This window comes from Emys orbicularis, chromosome 3 (genome assembly GCF_028017835.1).
Source record: "Emys orbicularis isolate rEmyOrb1 chromosome 3, rEmyOrb1.hap1, whole genome shotgun sequence".
NCBI lineage: Eukaryota > Metazoa > Chordata > Testudines > Emydidae > Emys > Emys orbicularis.
The window spans coordinates 211318123-211339649 of record NC_088685.1 but is presented as its reverse complement, the minus strand read 5'-3'; the positions used below and the strand labels follow the sequence as shown (position 1 = coordinate 211339649).

Below are 21527 nucleotides of genomic sequence, written 5' to 3'. Positions count from 1 at the left end.
GCCACCCCTGGTTTAACAAGACAATCATAACACTGAAATTTGTCAAAACTTTCACATTTTTTCTGCAGTTTACAAACCTTTTGGCTGTCCTGTTGCATAACAAACAGACATTTACCCTGTCTAGTCAATGAAGTATTCTATACTACTTTCTGCAATAACAGTCACTATCCTTTGTTAGTCAGTGCCACGTAAGACAGTGGGTAACAAGGACTTTCTTTTGTGTTTTCTTAGCTTCAGTTCATGCTCTCTTATTATTTAGCTAGTTATCCTCTAAAACAGTCTACTAATATTTATAGATTAGTAATATTCATACTAGACTTAAGGTGGCTGGCAGTCTACGTACTTATCTAAGCCAAGAAACCAATGGAAGTCAACCCTATCCAACCTTGGCAAAGGGAGATGATGATGATGATGAATATTTAATCAAGAAAATCCTTATGGACGGTTACTTATTTTTAAGAATGGTCTAGCAAACGCTACTCAAAACATAACATAATACAATCTTACCTGCTAATACAGTAGAAAGCGATGAGCCTGAATAAATCAGCAAAACTTATTCCAGAGCCCTCCAAAGAAAAGGCTGCAAAGAAAGATTATGAAAAAAACAGATCAGTCTTTCCATGCACATTCCAAGAAACCAGGCTTAATATAAACACTCCTGGCTTTTGCACAGCGTACGTAGTAAGGAGTTTGCAGCATCTAACTGACTACTGTTTTGTTAATCAAAAACAACTGTGTGGAGGAGTATGTGACTCGGTCAAAAACATTCTAGTAAACATACTGATAGTCTGGGCGGTGGGTTTGTTTTTTTCATTCCAAACATGTTCTAATCCTTGGGAAATGAATCAAAGGAGATTAAAATTGCACAACTTCTAACAGAACAGCCAGTCAACAACTGAGACCTTGTGTTATTCATAGTACTAATATAGACAAGTTAATTAAAAACCTCTCTTTCTTTCTTTCTCTTGGCACCCATTTTTTGCCTCAATTACATTAGCAGCAATACAGTAACCACTAGTAATGATAGGTGGCAAATCTATGAATCATTCCCTTTTAACAAAGCTCTCCAACCAAGTCTGATTCATACTAATGCTTTGTGATGGCTATTACAAATTGTTTAGCTAAATATTTTTTTTCTAATAAAGTTGCACTAGAACTTTTCTAAAAATTCAAACATTGTTATTTTAAATGCACAGAAATAATAAAGACCTTTCCCATGTAATTTCCACCATGGTTTTGTATTGATATCAATACATGTTTACAGACCACGGATAAATACAAATACAAGCTGGTGCAACTCCATTGACTTCAAACATGGAGCCACCCATTCCTGTCAGTAGTAAATGTCACTCTGAATAAAGAAGCCATGTAAGTAAAGATTCAGGGGAATAGTAATGGATAAACATGAGAAAGAAAAAAAGCTCAATCACATAAGGACACTATAGAAAGATAAAGGTCTTTATATCTTTTCCTTCACAGATCATTCCTGAAGAAGGCTGCTTAGCTGAAACTCTGTTGCTCAATTTCAATCCCAGTTTTCAGCATGTTGTTAAGATAACCCCTTTGTTCTATTTGCAGCTTCCAAACTGTGCTACAATCTGAGGAAGATACAGCTTCCTCTTTTTATTCTCAGTTTTACCTAGAACTGTTTTCCACTCCCTCTTTTCATAGAGATCACTACAGCTTTGTTTTGAAACTTACTGGAACCCAGCCTATGTTTTATTTCTAGTAACTAAGGGTATGGCTTCACTACCAATGTTAAAGCACTGCCGCGGCTGTGTAGTCGAGGCACTAGCGCTGGGAGAGGGCTCTCCCAGCACTGTAAAAAACCCACCCCCACGAGGGGAGGAGCTACCAGCACGGCTCCCAGTGCCGGTGTACTGTCTACACTGCCATTTTACAGCGCTGAGACTTGCATCGCTCTGGGGTGTGTTTTTTTTCACACCCCTGAGCGAGAAAGTTTCAGCGCTGTAAAGTGGCAGTTTAGACAAGACCTTAGACATGGAACAAATAATACTTGCATCATCATGAAAACCAAGGATTATTAGAAATGTTTCTCAATGGGGTTACATTTCTGATCCCGTGATTGGTGAAAATTGTTCTTAAATCTGAGAAACAAATGACTAAAAATAATACATAAACCCAGATTCTCCTTTGTGCCCAGGGCAAAGATGTCCCAGAAGAGAAGTCACCTGGTGGAGGGTGATGGTGGCATCATCAGGGAAGGACAGTTTTAAATTCTGGTGGGGTACTATGGAAGCCTCACAAGTGGAGACTGCCTATAACAAGCAGTGAGGCCCCCATTCAGCATGGTACTTATGCACATGCCTTAACTTTAAGCATATGAGTATTCTAATTGACTTCAGTGGGACTACTCCCTTGCTTATGGCAAGTTAGGCATATGTTTTTAAGTACCTCATTGAATCAAAGCTTTAATCTGCACATTGCCCACCCTCTCCAGGGCCAGCCCCACTCACGTGAAGGTCTGCCCAGAGGGCTTTGGAATCCACAGCAGAGTGTGGGTTGTAGGCAGCTTGCACTGTTATTCCCCTGACCCTGGTTGATTTTTTTGCTGCTTACAGCCTAGAGCCCAGACACTGGGTTTCACCGATGCAAAGTGAATCTGGCCCATACAGTACAGCAAATGACTCCCATAATACATGACTTACTATATGTGCTTTCTTTTATTGCAAATTCCTTGAGGCGAGATCCAAATTCATTGGGTAGACGGAGCGATAGGACTTTCTTCTGCATTCTTGTGGATTTCCTAACCAGAAAGATCTATCAAGAGGGGAAAAGAAATAAAACTTTAGAAATCTTTGTTATAGATGCTTTTCATAGATTAAGGCCAGAAAGGACCATTAAAATAATCTAATCTGACCTCCTGCATAACACAGGCCAGAGAACTTTCCTAAAATTCCTAGAGCAGATCTTTTAAAAAAAACATCCAATCTTGATGTAAAAATTGTCAGTGATGTAGTATCCATCATGACCTTTTGTAAATTGTTCCATGGTTAATTACTCTCACCATTAAAAATGTATACACCTCTACCTCGATATAACGCTGTCCTCGGGAGCCAAAAAATCTTACCGCGTTATAGGTGAAACCGTGTTATATCGAACTTGCTTTGATCTGCCAGAGTGCGCAGCCCCCACCCCGCCAACACTGCTTTACCGCGTTATATCAGAATTCATGTTATATCGGGTCGTGTTATATCGGGGCAGAGGTGTACCTCGGTTCCAGTCTACATTTATCTAGCTTCAACTTCCAGCCATTTGATCGTGTTATACCTTTCTCTACTAAACTCAAGAGCCCATTATTAAATATTTGTTCCCCATTTAGATACAAAGAGCTCCATCTATTTAGTTTATCACTACAGGCAGGTTTTCTAATCCTTTAATGACTCTTGTGGATCTTCTCTGAACCTTCTCCCATTTATCAACATCCTTCTTGAATTGTGGGTACCTGGATACAGTATTCCATAAGTGGTCACACAAGTGACAAAAACAGAGGTAAAATAACTTGTTTACTCCTACTTGAGATTCCCCCATTTATGCATCCCAGGATTGCATTAGTTCTTTTTGGCCACAGAGTCACACTGGGAGCTCATGTTCAGTTAATTATCCTCCACACCACATCTTTCAGAGTCACTGCTTCCCCGGATACAGTCCCCCATCCTGTAAGTGTGGCCTACATTCTTTGTTCCCAGTGGTCTACGTTTATATTTAGCTGTATTAAAATGCATATTATTTGCTTATATCCAGTTGATTAAGTGATCTCGCTCGCTCTCCATTACTAACCTGTCTTCTTAAATCCAATAACTTATGGTGGAATTAAACTACATCTTTTAGAAAGATCCCATCTTCATTTTAAAAGACAAAGTGACAGAGTATCCACTATATCCATCTGTACGCTGCTTCAATGGTTAAATTACCCTCACTATTAAAAAAAAGTGAGCTTTATTTCTAGTTTGAATTTGTCTAGCTTCAACTTCCAGGGTTATACATTTTAAAACACAAATGCAACACAAATATTTGAGGATGTAAATAGCTGTAATCAAGAATGCAAATTTCAATCCCCCAAAATATGTTTAATAAAGTGTAAATTTTGATTTGATTACAGGGATAAGAGAGTTGAAAAACTAAACCTGGGATGTTCAAAGGAATTTAAGTGAGTTAAGGTGCCCAATTCCCACCGAAATTCACTTCAATTGAAGGTTTGTTTTTTTAAATGGATTTATAAGCACTTTTCTGCTCCCCTCCCAATGTTTATAAGGGGCTTTTCATCAAGAAAGAAACTAACTTTGGTCCCATTCTTGCAAGCTGCTTTTCACATATTTGAGGAATAATCCATGTAAATCAACAGGGCTCCACATGGATGCTGAGGTCCACCCACACAGAGCTCATTGAAGGACTGGAGCCTGACTGTAGAAGGGAAACAATTACACTGACTGTACACAAATGCTGTCACTGGCACAAAGTAAACAAAAGGAGGAAAAATGGTTTTCTACTAACTGTTTTAAGCTTAGGCACAGTATTACTCATAATAACGGAAGATCAACATTTTCAGACAGAAATGAGCTATTCAAATTGATGATGGCCCTTTTAGGCCTTAGGCCAAGTGTGATGTGCTGATAGAAAAAGATTTTTGTTTGCACTTGTAAGCCTAGCAGGTCAGATTCTTTCCTGCACAGAGATCTGCTGAGGGTAGGAGAAAGATGAGGTGCTATCAGAAGCCAGATAAGGCTCCCCAAATTAACATGCTGCATCTAATCCAGCTCCAGCACAGGCTAGAGAGATCTGGAGTCTCAGAGTCCCCAAGGCCCATACACCAGCCAAGAATTAATGGAGTGCAGCTGCACTCCACCCTGCCCACTCCCACCTCTGACAAGCCCCCTGGGCCAGGAGGTGGGGTGCCCCTAGAGAACAAACTGGCTACTCCAGCTTTACACTAGCCGAGAGCTCCCTCGCCTTGGGAGAATTTTTAGCTGGGCCCAGGGTCCAGCCCAGCAAATCTAATAATAGTGTGAACCATTGGTCAGTGTGCGTTACAGGTCCCTCCTCTGTGCCTGATCCATAGAGAACATGAGTCTTCTACAGCCCCAGCTAGAGAGGCAGAGCTCTGTAGCTATATCAGCTCGTGTTTTTGGCCCTAGTTCAATCCACAAAGCATCAGCCAAGATGGTGGCTATCACATAAGGGGGATGTCTCATCCCAGACTCGAACTGCTGTGGCCTTAAGGGATGAGCTTCCTTTTATGTATGTGTAACAGGTCCGGACTCACCCCTGCGGCGCCTCCTGCTGGTCTCCCAGGGAATTAGCTCAACCCAGCCTCCGGAGCGCCCTCTGTGGGCCGGTGATCTGCCTTGCTCTCTACTTCTGGGTCCCGTGTCCCTCCCAGGACCCCAGTGGCCCTTGCTTTGGGTGCTGCACCCTGGCAGTACCCACACGCTAGGTCTCCCCTCCCAGGGGAACCCCACCCACTAACCCTACCTCGCCTCAGTATCCGGCTACTGTCAGTCACCATCTAGCCCCACGCCCAGGGGCAGACTGCAGTATCAGCCACTCATCACAGGCAAGGTTGGGTTTGGGCCTGCTGCCTTGGCCTATCTCCGGGCTGCCCTCTGCAACCCCTAGTACCTCCTGGCCTAACACTAGGACGCAGCCTGGGGCTTTCCAGGCTGGAGCTCCTCAGCCTTTCCCCAGCCCTGCTCCACCCAGGTACTCTGCTCTAGTTCCCTGCAGCCAGGCCCTTCTCTCTCTGCACTCAGAGAGAGACTCTTGGGCTCCTGGCTCCCAGCCTCTTATATAGGCCAGCTGAAGCCTGATTGGGGCATGGCCCCAGCTGCAGCCACTTCCCCAATCAGCCAGGGTTTTACCTTGCCCCACCCCAGCCCTCTGCAGGGCTTTTCCAACCCCTCAGGGCAGGAGCCGGTGTCCACCCCGCTACAGTATGTAACCCACTGGTGAGCGTGTGTTACCTTAGGAAGAGATACTTTAAATAAATTAAAACATTATGAAGATTTGTCTCTTACTCCAGGAGGCTGGGACTGCAGAATTTCCACTGCTTCAGCATCATTCAGGCCAAGCTGTAGCCACACAGGATGGGTGTGGAGAAGTTTATCTAGTATGCTGAGTTTATTGGAGAGGCTGTCATAGCCAGAGTCCCGGGGACAGCCTTTTAAGTCCTTTTTCTCAGGACAGACATTATCCATGTCCTTTACTAGGCTATGAGGAAGAGAATTAAACAACAATTAAAATGTAGGCAAGTACATTTCTCAAAGAACAAACAATTCTACAAACAGGGAATTCTCTTAAATAACCACACTGTGGGTATCCCCCTTACTAGGTATTTCTGCTGTTGAGATTTCATATCACTAGTACTGACCACAAATTCTCTTTAAGAGCAAGTTATAGTACATTACTGTCTGGTGGATAATAGCCTTTTGAAGTCCAGCAATTAACTACAAGGAGATACTATACACATCCATATGCATGCCTGTCTATATTAAGTAGTTTTAAAATCCATTCCTCTCATGTTCATGTTAAGAGTTTTATTATTATTATTCAGATATTTTTATTCCCATCTGGATCCCAAAAGTTAGAACCTGCAGAAACCTTGCCCCACTCAAGTCCATTCAAAATGCTGCTCAGTGCTCTGACCGTGGCACTCCCCTCTTTGCACCACTCAGCTGCCACTCCCTTTTCCTCCACATGAAACACCAGCTTCTTCTCTTTGCTGTTAAGGCTCTTCATGACTTAGGCTCCCCCTAACTAGCCACTCTATTAATCTAGTGCTTTGTCACTCAGCTTCTCCTTCAAACACCTCTCTGCCTTCTCCCTTGGTGACCCTTATGCATGGGAGAAACCCTTCCAAAAAAATTCAGACGATCCTCCTTAAGACTCACCTTGACTATGATGCCTACAATATGCTGCCAGCTGACCACAATGAACTGTGACTATCACTTACAGTGTAAAACTGGCTTGTTTCACCAATCCCTCATCCTCCCATTTACCCATCTGTTGTGTTCTATCATAATCAAAGACTGTTTGCTCTTTGGGGCAGGGACTACTTTTGTCCTTCCTGTGTGTATAGCGCCAAGCACAATAGGACTCTGATCCTAACCAGGGCCTGTCGGTACTAACGTAATGCAAACAAACATGGCCTGCATTTTAAACCCACTTTCTTCCAGCTTCTCTATCGAACATTTTACTGTGTGTCAAAGTGAGGCCTTTCATCACTACCTTTAAAATGTCCTTGCCTCACAATTGAAAGTAAACAGATAAATAGATGTATAAAGTTTAAAGTGCTTTGGTTTTGACACTTAATTCTTTCCAAGTAGGGAAAGAAGGCAGAAGCTGGCCCTAAAAGGAGAACTTGGCAAGCTATCCTGAGTTAAATTTATTTAGTGGCGGGGTAGCAAGTTATTAAAATACTTGTTTAACTGAATAATAACAGCATGCACTGGGGCTGCTGATACTACATACTAAAACCATGTGCTTGCAAAGAAACAAAATGAACTCAGCACTGTATGGTTGTTTTATTCCAATTTTCTTCATCAATTCCAAACTTTTGAACACGCAGTATGGCTTGCGCATAAATGTCTGCACTCCTTCCTTATTTCCCAACTAAAGAACATCCTGTGATTCTTCCCTTGTTAGAAACAATTACAGAACTGTTACTTTGGTAACTGATCTCCTGATGCAGAAATTAGACCAGGCACAGGAAAACTCTGAGCACAAGTGCTGTGTGCCCTAGAGATCAAGAGCAGAGATGTTTTCCCTCCGAATGAGAGAACGTGGCTCTCAATCCTACCAGTCACACCAGACTACGTTGTGACTTTACGATCTGCCCTGAGTATGAAGGTCTGGCATGTAGCTGTGCCACCCCAGGAGCAGATCAGGGACCAAACTGTAGGTCACATTTCCTCCATGCTCCCTGCTTGTTCTGAAGAGGGAGTAAGTTGCTTCACCCCTTTTCATGGAGCAGCTCGTTCTCCACTATGCACCCCGCCAGCTACTCCAGTCAGAACAGGAGGGGCAGAGCCACGCCCCACACCCCATTGCTCCCCCACTCCCTGACTACTTGCTCACAGCCAGGACAGCTGGACAAACAGTCCCGGGTTCTCCCCACTAAGATCAAAGTCTGAGAAGGGAAATTGGGGGGGGAAGGGGAGGAGGGATGGGGACTTACTCACTCTTATTGCATGGCCAAGTAAGAGCTACAACAGTGATTAAAATTTTCTATTACCACAATATGTCCAATCACCACCTGCCTGGCTTGCATTTCCCCATTCCCCTACCCTCCATCTCTGCTTGTTACATTAGAATACAAGCTATAAGTAGAGACAGTCCCTTTTATATTTGCAAAACACCTAGGCTGCTGTTGGTGCTGCCAGAAACAAATGATAAGTTATAACAAGTTACAGAGATTTTTGACTTCTGTGATCACGGTAATGTTTTCTGAGGCTGTAACTCAAAGAGTCTAACAGATTTTCTGCAGAAACTCTGCTTCTGCCTTCAGAGCAAGTTAGCAGTACTCAAGCCAAATGAATTTTCCAAGCCAGAGTTATATGGGGGCTAAAGAAGATATTTTTAATAGAATCAGCTGCAAACTTAACCGCGTCAAGACTATTGCCTTTTGCCTACTTGGGTGGTGGAGGCAGAGGGAGTGAGTTTTACTGCTTGCTTAAGTAACTATATATAAAGAGTGCCAAGGTGTGTGTGTCCGTCCGTCCGTCCGTATTATTTACCAGTGGATTAAAGGCAACTCAGATCTTAATGCTTCCAAACGCATGGTCATGCACGCTCTTTATGCTATATGTTAGAAGATTAACCTTGACACCTACTTATTTAAGCCAGAGTGTGTTTATCAAAAGCTCTATCCACACAAACCATTCCACATGCCAGGTACAGGAAGGAACATAGTATAGGTGTCCACACCTCCGTGACCTAGATACACAAAATTAAACTGCAGAAGCTCACTGCAGCTGTTTATGTTGGCCTCTCACACAGAGACAAAAGATTATGGATACATCAGTGTAAAGTGTCTTTCCACACCTACCAAATGCTCTCTCTTATTCACATGAACTAATGCTTCAGAGCAGGATCAGCAGTGACTCATCAACCCCACACAAGTTAATTTTTAAAATGCATTACATTTTACTATTTAATGACTCTCCCGGTGTTTTATAATGCTGTCTTCTGTTGATATTCAAGACTAGTGCCAAGTAAACCAGAAAACCAAAGCAAACAAAAATCTGCACGGAAGTTCTGTAGGTTTGAGATAAAACTATTATAGATTCTGGTATGTTTTGCACTGATTATGTTCAAATCCCCCTAGAAAGTTTTATATTCTCCCTAGGTTTCAGCATAACTCACATGGGAACTAAAGAAAACCAGACATTTTGCCTAGTTTGTTTATGTTCATGAAACCCCACAATTATGTAGGAAATACTTGGAAGGTAAGAGCTGAAATGAATAATTAGCTGTATCCTAACTACAATTAACTCATGGTAAGAAGTCCACAGCGCACGTTGAAACTTGTAATCAGTATGATCTACTGCCTGTAAGCAGAGGGCTGGAATGTGTGTCCACATCCATGTGCACACCTCTGCCACCCAATGTGTCTGTTTCCCCTGGGATTGTCAGCTGTAGTGGCTTTTTCGTCAGTTTCTCAATCCCCTCTGGATCTCTTGCTTTGACCCTGTAACCTGCACTCCTGACTCTGTTTTTTTCATTCTTAGTCCCCCATAATCAGTTCATTTAAGGCCTCTGCAGGCCCTTCTTTACCTGAAGGAGCAGGCCTTTAGTTGCTTGTGTGATCGCTGTCCATCACTGCTTAAGCTCAGATGACTTGCTCCGGCAGTAAAAATACAGATCATCTCCACATACAGTATTTCTCTTTGTTAGGCTGGGAAGTGACACAAAAAACCCCAAACCAAAACAACAGGATTTTGTTGTGCTTAGCAGCCATGTCTAAGCATTCTGGGCTTTGGAAATCAAAATTACAGTTCTTGGGCAGTGAAGCCAAGAAAGCCCCACTGAAACCCTCACCAAAAAGTGCAGAAACTGAAATCAACCAGTGTTGATTTTAACACACCTGTAGTTAGAAATCTAATATGAAATCAGTGATATCTAAGAAAAAGACACTTTTTCAGGAGAGGGCACAAAAGAATAGCTGTTCTCTTATACAAATGGGGGATTATACAATCTTTAAAGGTTCTTGCCCATTCCTAGGCCAAGTCTCTTCTTAAATCCTGCAAGCTTTACTGTGACAGTTTATCCCTTCCAGAGAAAAAAATGCAGAAAATGATCTTCTCCGAGCAAGACGGCAGGACAGACACACCCCAAACACGGGAGATCTGGCTGGTCTGCTGTTCATATAACAATGAGTTTAACCCACAAAGGTTAGGAAATTCAGAACTGAGTCCTTATTGTTTCCCGGGACTGTTGCAAACAGGATGGTGGGTCTGATTCCCATTTACATGAAGGCCCCTATATACCACCTAGGCAGCATAAAAGAACCTTAAAGTTATCTTTAAGTTTAATCCATGCTCACTGTAATAACTGGGCCTACAAATTTACCCTAATTGTGAGCTCAACTGTAAAAAGTAGGGCTGTCAATTAATCGTAGTTAAGTCACGTGATTAACTCAAAAAAATTAATTGCGATTAATCGCACTTATAACAATAGAATACGAATTGAAATTTATTAAATATTTTTGGATGTTTTTCTACATTTTCAATATTGATTTCAATTACAACACAGGATACAAAATGTACAGTGCTCACTTTATATTATTTTTTATTACAAATATATGCACTGTAAAAATGATAAAAAAAAGAAATAGTATTTTTCAATTCACCTCATACAAGTACTGAAGTGCAATCTCTTTATTGTGGAAGTGTGACTTACAAATGCAGATTTTTTTTGGTTACATAAAAACAAAACAATGTAAAACTTTAGAGCCTACAAGTCCAGTTCTACTTCTTATTCTGCCAATCGCTAAGACAAACAAGTTTGTTTACACTGACGGGAGATACTGCTCCCTACTTCTTATTTACAATGTCACCTGAAAGTGAGAACAGGCATTTGCATGGCACTGTTCTCACCAGCACTGCAAGGTATTTACATGCCAGAGATGCTAAACATTCATATGCTCCTTCATGCTTCGGCCACCATTCCAGAGGACATGCTTCTATGCTGATGATGCTCATTAAAAAAAATAATGTGTCAATAAATTTGTGACTGTACTCCTTGGGGGGAGAATTGTATGTCTCCTGCTTCATTTTACCCGCATTCTGCATATATTTCATGTTATAGCAGTCTTGGATGGTGACCCAGCACATGTTCATTTTAAGAACACTTTCACAGCAGATTTGACAAAACGCAAAGAAGGTACCTATGTAAGATTTCTAAAAATACACCTCTACCTCGATATAACACTGTCCTCGGGAGCCAAAAAATCTTACCGTGTTATAAGCGAAACCGCATTATATCGAACTTGCTTTGATCCGCCGGAGTGTGCAGCCCCGCCCCCCCAGAGCACTGCTTTACCGCGTTATATCAGAATTAATGTTATATCGGGTCGCGTTATATCGGGGTAGAGGTGTAGCTACAGCACTCAACCCAAGGTTTAAGAATCGAAGTGCCGTCCAAAATCGGAGAGAGACGAGGTGTGGAGCATGCTTTTGGAAGTCTTAAAAGAGCAACACTCTGATGCGGAAACTACAGAACCCGAACTACCAAAAAAGAAAATCAACCTTCTGCTGGTGGCATCTGACTCAGATGATGAAAATGAACACGTGTCAGTCCGCATTACTTTGGATCATTATCAAGCAGAACCTATCATCACCATGGAAGCATGTCCTCCGGAATGGTGGTTGAAGCATGAAGGGACATATGAATCTTTAGCGCATCTGGCATGTAAATATCTTGCCATGCCAGCTACAACAGTGCCATGCGAATGCCTGTTTTCACTTTCAAGTGATATTGTAAACAAGAAGCAGGCAGCATTATCTCCTGCAAATGTAAACAAACTTGTTTGTCTGACTGATTGGCTCACCAAGAAGTAGGACTGAGTGGACTTGTAGGCTCTAAAGTTTTACACTGTTTTGTTTTTGAATGCAGTTTTTTTGTACATGATTCTACATTTGTAAGTTCAACTTTCATGATAAACAGATTAAAATTTCTGTAGTGCAAAGGGCCATTACTGATTGCACATATTTCGGAGACATGAATTATGCTGCTGTAGTTGTAGTAGCAATAACTGAGCTGCTGTCCCTTCCTGGAGTCTAAGGCCTTGTGTAAAGGCATATCTACACTGCTCTGCAATTCAGACTCTGGGGTGTGTGAAAAGCAGTGTGCACTAAAGTGCTGCGCTGTAACTCCCCTGCGTGGACCCTGCAGGTGTGAACTAAAAGATTCCTACTTCGCATTAATGAAGTTCTGTTTGAAGAGGACTGTTAATGAGAACTAGGAACCTTTTAGCTCATGCCTGCATCGTCCACATGGGGGAGTTACAGCAAAGCACTTTGGTGCTCACTACTGTTCACACCCTGTAGTCCAAACTAATAGGCAGTTTAGATGTGCCCTAAGTCTAAGGCCTTGTTTAAGGATTTGCTCCAATGACAGCTATCAGTGTAGCTACACTGGTCCAACCTGGAGTGTAGACAGATGAAGTAATTGTTTGCACTAGTGCTCTGCATCACTGTCTGCCTATACTAGGGACTGTGCTGGTGCAGCTCGGATGAGTGTCATTATAGCAAAGCCCCAGCCAAGACAAACCCTAAGAGGATAGTGGAGCTTTCCCTCTAAAACATGCACATAAAACACAGCGTCTTTCCCCTACTCTGTAACTTTGGGTATGTCTTCACTGCAGAGCTAACTCGGTGATCAGCACCTGGGTCTGAGCAGCAGGTTAACCTAGCCCAGGTGTGAGCAGGCACACTGCAAATTCCTACCCAAGTTACTGTGTTCTCACAGGTACTGTTCTCACCAGTGTGTTACTGGAATCCCACGGCTCTCCATGCTGCAATAAGCTGAACCACTCAATCATTTTTTCAGTAAACTGGGGGAGAACTTGTCTGTCCTTCTGGGCACAAGGGGGAACTGTGGGAAGGCACTGGAGGACTAACAATCTGAGTGGTTTAGCCTGTGTAGCCAGGTTACCAGCCCAAGGGTAGCGCTGTAGCTCCAGACAGACCAGCTAGCCCAGGTTCAAGACACCACCTCATTTGGATGACAGAACTATGTGTATGGACAGAAGGACGGCTGGGGCAACGCTTTAGTAAGAGCCTGAGTTACCTCTGCACCAAAGACATACCCTCTATTTTGTGCTTGCTGACGCATTTGTTCTTTCTTTCTTGGTCCCACTCCTCAACTGATTTCCAGGCCACTTTTACTTTATCTCCACTCCCCAGATGCTCGGATACTAGGATGAAGGGTACCATGGTCTCTAGACAGAGAGACAAACAGAGGCCCCGTGTCTCGAATCTGACACTGGGGCCCTCACACCTCCCTGACAGTGCAGCTTAATGAAGACTTGCTGCCAGCTCTTCCTTTAGTCATCAGAACTTCTGGGCCCCAGCTCCTCAAGGGGACTTCACTAGAGCGGAAGGGCTGCACAACAGTCAACACAGCAACTGGCTGCATAACTTTCCAGTGTAGCGTATGACAGCAAGTTCCTCATATAACAGTGGTGATGTGCATTCTCCCAGCCTGCTTCTCTCCTATCCATAGGGATCAGGGAAAGGTTGGGGGAGGAAGGAAGGGAGAGGGAACAGAGCTGCAGACATGACTGTTTCCTCTCCTCCACTCAGGAAGAGGTAGCTCTGTGATGAATTTTCTCCATGCTGCTATGATTGGAAGGAAATGAATGGAACCACTGATTTAAAAAAAGAAAATATATCTCTGCCAGATGACACTAATATGGACAATATACCTTAGAATACCACACCATGAAAAGTATTTAAATACATTATTAATTGGCCCTGACAGATGTAAAACACATTTAGACATAAGGCTGCCAGTCTCACGTAATCATTTAAAAAAAAAAAAAAAAAACCTACATGAGACTCCATTTGAAAGAGGCAGGACCAAATTCTGGCCTTATCAGAACAATAGCGGGGGGTGGGGAGGAGACACGGACGGACAGAATAGCAGCAGTCAAACAGAAGACCCCTGAGCTGTCCTGTAGGCACAAAGCAGGATGGCTCAGAAAGCATGGAGAGCAATGGGCTTTGTGGCGCTCCTTACTGCTACCCCATATGCCCTTCCCCCTCCTGCCTGTTAATGAAGGGAGCCAACTCACAGAAGGTGGGGCGACACTAGCTACACTCCCCAAGATGCTGATTACATCTCTTTTAGACTTCTTTGTGCCACACAACTGCTGAAATGAATGGAAGCTGAAACTTCACAATTTGAACATTTCTTTGGAGCTGGTTTTAGAACACAACTACAGGTACTTGCAGCCGCTACATTTCTAAAATCCTGGGTATTTGAAAAGCGGTTAAGATGATTTAAATCATTTTTAAAAGGAAACCAAACACACAGACCTCTATTGGCTCACAATTTCTATATTACATTTTCTCTGGATTCAAATTCAAGTATCAAGTTATAGATGCCTGAATGAGCATCTGCAATGAAAACAGCAACTAAGCACTAGCTACAGAGATATGAATAGGTACTGCAATAAGAGGTCATTTCACTGCCTTATAAAAGACCAGGTGGGTGAGGTAATATCTTTTATTGGACCAATAAAAGATATAACCTCTAATCTCTGTCTCTCTATTATCCTGGGGCCAACACAGCTACAACAAGAAACCTGCATATTTACTCAATACACTCAAAGGTCTGGATCTGTTACTTTCCTTTCACAACTAATATTTCACCTTTTAGGAGGAATAAAAATCCCCTAAAATTTAACATCATGGACTGAATTGTCAAACATTTCTAGATATCAATACTGCTAAAAAAGATAAAACCAAAGAGGTCTGGCCCTAATATTTACCATACACTATCTATTTCCCTAGCTTGACAACAGAAAGCAATAGATTTAGATTAACAGTTATAATAACCCACACCTGCACTCTGTCTTTCATTTAAAAAAAGAGTCAGAACTTTATTTGTACTGTAACATCTTTCTTAGCCTTCCCAAAATTCATCAGTCTACTGTCCATATATTTAAAGATTGTCTCAATTAAACTAACTTCACACATATCTCACAAATACTTTAATAACGTGGGTCACTTTATAGCAGTCGATACTTTACTATTATTAACCTGTAAAGGCAAAACTACCATGTGTTATTGTATGAAAGTTCCATTGAATCTTCACAAAGTTGACTGGAGCAAAGAATATTTCTAAAACACTTTACAGTGTAAAAGTTAGATTCATTTCCACAACCAGCAGTAATAATGTTAGTAGTTTCCGTGTTTAAAAGTGTATCTGTTTCCTAGGTTTTTGTTGTTTGTTATAAGGAACTGGGAGTGCACAAAGTTCAACTGCTTCTAAAAGAAATTAAAACAAATACACATACAACATAATCAGCAGACACTCCCACTGCTCACAGGCAAACGCCTTCATTACTAAGGCACCTACAACATTTTGTATTCGCAGGAGGAAAGCTAATGAATATGACAGAAACGTCAGCTTCCCAAATAAAGCGGCACGGTGAAAATAGGCTTTATGTTGCCAGGAACTATTACCGGTATATTATACTTTTAAATCACCTTTGCAAATCAGTGGATCCATCTTCCAGCATGAGATCTGTCTGTACCATCTCTTGTTTCAGTTCTCCAATTTCTGAGGCAATTGTGTCAATGAGCTAGACAGGGACAAAAATAGTATGACGTCAAGCAAGCGGAAGAGGCGTGGAAACAGAATGGACAAGTTTAGTCACTGGACATTACAAACCTTTTATCCCATTCTATTTGGACTTCCCTTACAATAGAAAAAATAAGGGTAAGGGACAGACTGTACTTGTTCTTGGAGGCAGGACAATTGAAGTTTAACTGCAGTATATAACATCCCAGGAAATTAGATCAGTTTATTATTTTAATTAGATATATTAATACCGTCGTCTCAATAGGCACAAACATAGTAAGGTATTAATTAAAAAAAAAAACCACATGGTTTGACTACAGTAACATTCAATTCTACAATTAAAAAAAAGGCCCATGAAAACATTAAAAAAACCCCACAAACTTCAAAAGTTCTTTCACAGGTACACAAAACCATATTTTCAGCATTCTTTGGTACAAAAATAAATATATTTGCACAAATAAAAGAGTAATTACTTTTTGCACTAACTCTTGGACTGCATCTGAACAGACCGGTTATTAGTTAAATGATGAAGTGGTCCAGTACTATAACAGAGGGATCAGAACGAGACTTCAGTTTAGGGTTACTGGGAAATCTCAGTGACTGAGCAACTATGGGAATTATGGCCTATATGAATCCAATGTTTGCAAATATTTTGCTAGGAAACAGCAGAAATTGATTCTCCCATCAAGTTTACAAGTCATAATCATTCAGTCCCCTATACTTTCCATAGGGATAGCATCAAAGTGTGCTTGGTACATGATGCAAGTGAGATGGAATAAATACAGGAGAAGTCAGATTTTTAAAAATAAAATAGCCAAAAGTAAGCAAAGCTTTAAAAAACAAACAAAACCCCACAAAACAAAACCCAGACCCTTTCCAACCCAACTCTCAGCTATCTTCTTCATCACATAAGAGGCAATATCTTAAGATCTCAGTAATATTGGTAGCCTTACAAGAACAGTGTTTTCAAAGTGCTGTACTATTATTACCAAACACCATTTTTCCCCATTGTGTCATAATCACAAAGAGACTTTCCTCCGACCTCAGACAGGCATGCCTTCTTTTATTGCACATTATTATTTTGATCAATCCAAAGGCAAAGTTTCAGTCTACATTTAGATTAGAGCTCTCCAGTCCTGTTATAGGTTCCAGGGTTTATATAATAAAACTACAGGAAATACAGTACATCCTTCTATCTTTTCATAGGCTTTTTCCCTTTCAGGATCACAATCCTAGTAAGTAATCTTAAGTACCAGTGTACCATTGTTTTGAGAATTTACAAAAGAAAGACTTTCCTCGTGTTGACTAAGGAAAATGCGCATATTGCATCCTTTGACTCACTACAGTGAATTGGGAAAAAGCATGGTGAGTCTCTAGGCATCAGAAGTAGCCACATTGACAGTGAAATTGTACTGAAGTCATTTTCTCACCCTACGCTAGGAGGCAACCCAACTCTTGTGCACTACACACCAATGGAAATGGCATCTTTACTGCCAAGAACAGAGCTGTGTATTCGGTTGGCTTTTAATACATGGGGCCAAATTCATTCCCGGTTTTACAGTAGGGATGAATCCAGCCCAGGTAGTCCTGCTTTATATGGTTAAAATAAAGAGTCCTTGTTTCCATAGTTGAAAATCTAAACTAAAAGATGTAGTTGGCCAAACCTAATCCAATTCTAGCATGTGGTCATGTATTTCTGAGGTTATAAACAGTGAACGACAAGCCTATCAATCAACCAGTTACCGGGAAGTGCTAGGTGGGAGACGCTTCCTAGAAATAATCGGCAACCCTGTTGGTTGGAAAAAAGCAGGCTAGTCCTTGATAGACCTAGGCCACGAGGATGAGTGATCCCTTTGAGGTATTATCTATTTTATGTGCCTCCCATTATCACAGTATCTGAGCACATTATAATCTTTAATGCATTTATCTTCACAGCATCTCTGCAAAGCAGGGAAGTGCTATTATCCCCCATTTTACAGGTGGGGAACGGAGCCACAAAGAGATTAAGTGATTTGGCCATGGTCACACAGAAGTCTGTGACATAGCAGGGAATTGAACTCAGATCACCATAGTCCCAGGCTAGATTTATTCATCAGCTAAACTAGTCAAGAAATATATATGCCAAGTCCTACACAACCAGTACGACTTACTGCACTTCTCTGGCTTTTATAACCTTCTTGCTGTTCCTGACTCCACTCCAGTTTTTCCTCTCTTTCCTGTAATAAATCATAGTGTATCTTTTTTATGAATTGTCTTCAAGGTTTGCTTCCACTTTTCTTTCTCTCTTCTCCTTTTCCCTAAATTGTGCACGCTACCTCCTCCATTATATATTCTGTCTCTCTTTCTGTCACCACGTCTCTCTCCCACAATAAAATCTCACATATATTTATACAGATATGCACAAAATACACACAGAGTGCTTCCCTCTCCCCTCACCCAAACTTATCTCATCATCTGTGCACTCAAATAACAAGGCTGGGAAATTTTTCCCGAGAACTAATTCTTCTAGCTGCAGACACAGACAAGAGATTCAGAGTTCCACTGTTCAGCAAATGAGTTACAGTAGAACCTCAGAGCTATGAACACCAGAGTTTCGAACTGACCAGTCAACCACACCCCTCATTTAGAACTGAAAGTATGCAATCAGGCAGCAGCAGAGAGGAAAGGAAAGGAAAAGCAAATACAGTACAGTACTGTGTTAAACATAAACTACTAAAAAAATAAAGGGAACGTTTAAAAAATAAGATTTGACATGGTAAGGAAACTGTTTATGTGCTTGTTTCATTTAAATGAGTGGTTCTCAAACTTTTGTATTGGTGACCCCTTTTACATTGCAAGCCTCTGTCCAACCCCCCTTTTAAATTAAAAACACTTCTTTACATATTTAACACCATTATAAATGCTGGAGGCTGACAGCTCGCGACCCTCCATGTAATAACCTAGTGACCCCCTGAGGGGTCCCGACCCCCAGTTTGAGAACCCCTGATTTAAATTAAGATGGTTAAACGCAGCATTTTTCCTTTTGCATAGTAAAGTTTCAAAGCTGTATTAAGTCAATGTTCAGTTGTAAATTTTTGAAAGAACCACCATAATGTTTGTTCAGAGTTACGAACATTTCTGAGTTACTAACCACGTCCATTCCCAAGATGTTCGTAACTTTGAAGTTCTACTGTATCATCCTTCCCCACCACATCAAGATATAGGGAAAGGGTAATGTTCCAGGGCTCCATCTTTCATAACAGCTTCCAGCTAGTAGGTGTCTGATAAATTGGAAAACTCATGCACCTTCTCTCTCCCTCCCCAACCTGCCTGAATTCTGGAAGAATGAAGGAGAATTCTCTCTCAAGGTTCCAGTACTTTATACCTCCCTTCTGTCTCCTGACTGCTGCAACAGAGATGTGTGAGTCCACTACTCTACCTCCTCCCTCAGCTTTCTGGCTGGAATATCGGTGTTTCCACTACTCTGCCCTTCCTACATCCTTCATTTTTGAGTCTCTCTCCCCAGCAAATACCGCAACTGGTCATCTCTGCTGCTGCTGTTGCTAAGAGCTTTCCAAAGAGGCAGCAGAGTGCAACTGAACTATTTTTGTCAGTTTCACTATCATTGCAGAGAACTGAAAACTGAAAGATTGTGGCTTGTTTCCATTTTCCTACTGTTTGAAAAAGCAATGAGCAGCAGCAGAGGCACTGGAACAATCTGTCTGCACATTCAGAAAGGCAGCAGTGCAATGGATTAACCTCGGATTGGCAGTTTTGGTTTTTTTTGTTTGTTTTTTGCACAATAAGGGCTAGAAACGGTTATTTGGGGTTTTTTGTTGTTGGTTTTTTGGGGGGGTTGGTTTGTGTTTGTTTTGGAAAAAAGAAGAACGCTTAGGTTCTGCAGAAAGCGATTGTACATGCCCTCAGAGGTTTCCTATTCACTGTGAGGAAATAGAGTTTTCAAACCCTGAGCATGCCAAATGGCTGAAATGCTGAGGTCAGTACAGGGATGAGTAACCACTTACTTCCAGGAGACTTGCTGCTTCCTTATTTCTTCAATCCAAGTAATTTAAGAAGGAGACATCATCAGCTAATTATTAGAATAGAAGATTACGAGTTAGAAAACCTGGGTTCAAACTCTTGATTGCCAATGATGCACTGTGTGACCTGTAATTCTATTTACCTTTATAAAGTACGAGATCCTCCAATGAAAATCACTACATAGAAGCAGATTTTTAAAATATATTATATTATTAATTATTATTATTATTAAAGGATTATTCTGGTTAATTCAGTATACCAACTCTAAAAATGACCTTTGCAATATGAAGTATTAAGCTGACAGGGACATCTCTGAAGTCAAGAGAGCAGCATTTTGGGTATTTAGGAGCATCCTTAGACCTATGCTATGTATGTGGTGACACAGAGTCCCCTCTCCTCCTACCCAATCCTCCTGTCAGAGTGCCTCCAACAACACCACAGAGAATTAGGGTGACCAGATGTCCCGATTTTATAGGGACAGTCCCGATTTTGGGGTTTTTTTCTTATATAGGCTCCTATTACCCCCCACCCCCGTCCCGATTTTTCACACTTGCTATCTGGTCACCCTACAGAGAATGGAGGGCCTGATCGCAAGGAGGAAGGAACTACGATAGTACCTCACGCTTCTTTGCGCAAGGTCCCATAAGCCCTAAGGCCTGCCCTGCAAGCATCTTACATGAGGCAAAGATTCAGAATAACTGTGTGGACTACTCTTAATTGGCACATTAAAAGAGGGAGCCACAGTTTTTAAGAAGACATTATCAAATGAGGCAAAGGGAACAGAGATTACTTAAGCACTGACTTGCAACCCAAGTGACTTCCACGATAGGTCTCTCTTTTAATTTCAGGTGCTTTCTTAGGACTTAGCGGGAGCAGAGGAAGGATTCTCCAGCTGCCCTCTGGCTGCCACAAAGGCAATTGGTACAGAGAAGTCTATCAGGAGTGGGGGGAAGGAAGAGTCATTTCTCTAATTACCTGTACTACTTTGGCATCCCAGAGGTCTACCAACCTTGACCACACTCTTCAATTGTAGAGGTCTGCTCTCCTCAGTAGCTACAGCGGCAGCAAGGCTGGGTGTTTTAGATACCTCAGCCATGATCATGCATTACAGTTGAGAAGCTTGCCATATAAAATGCAGAGGAACTGGTCAGACCTGATTGTGCACTCTCACCACAATAGGAGCACTTGGTTGCTTTCCTCTTAGCCTTGCCTAACTAAACTGAAGAGGGGGGAAAAAACTAGCCAAAAGGAAACGTCTGAACAGCAGGGGAGAACATTAAAATCACAGCGCTCTTCACTCTAAGGAAGGAACCGGAATCTAAAGACAACCTGGGTTGCCCCTCCAAAGTTCTGCTATTCAATTGTTTCCTCATGGCCTCTTAAGTGTGACCCAAGCAAAATCTCATCTAGCTAGAGAACCATTTGTCCATCTGAGAAAAGGCCCTAGCTAGTCCACAGAAAGCTGGCCCTAAATTCTTTAGCAAGATCCCTGGAATCCATGGGGTATCAAACTGCCACTGTTGCAGCAGCTTCACTTATTTTTGAAAAATTGAGGTTTTTAATTAACTAAATATTGGAATAAAGCAACCAATTGATACAGTAGCCCTGTGTTATTTTTCTATTGAAAGCAATCTGTCGTCACTGGATGACTGGCCCCTTTAAGAGGGAGCAGGGGCCAG

General features: G+C 41.7%; 1 protein-coding gene across 1 annotated transcript in view; it reads right to left on the bottom strand.

Annotated features, from left to right (window-relative positions):
- Positions 1-21527, bottom strand: part of RIN2 (Ras and Rab interactor 2) — a 71515-nt gene that overhangs the window by 32007 nt on the left and 17981 nt on the right. The window contains exons 3-7 of the mRNA XM_065401499.1: positions 17979-18044; positions 15735-15829; positions 6036-6228; positions 2670-2781; positions 508-580 (exon numbers count right to left, since the gene is read on the bottom strand). Of these exons, the coding sequence (XP_065257571.1) occupies positions 508-580; positions 2670-2781; positions 6036-6228; positions 15735-15829; positions 17979-18044 (539 nt within the window). The remainder of the gene's footprint in view (positions 1-507; positions 581-2669; positions 2782-6035; positions 6229-15734; positions 15830-17978; positions 18045-21527) is intronic.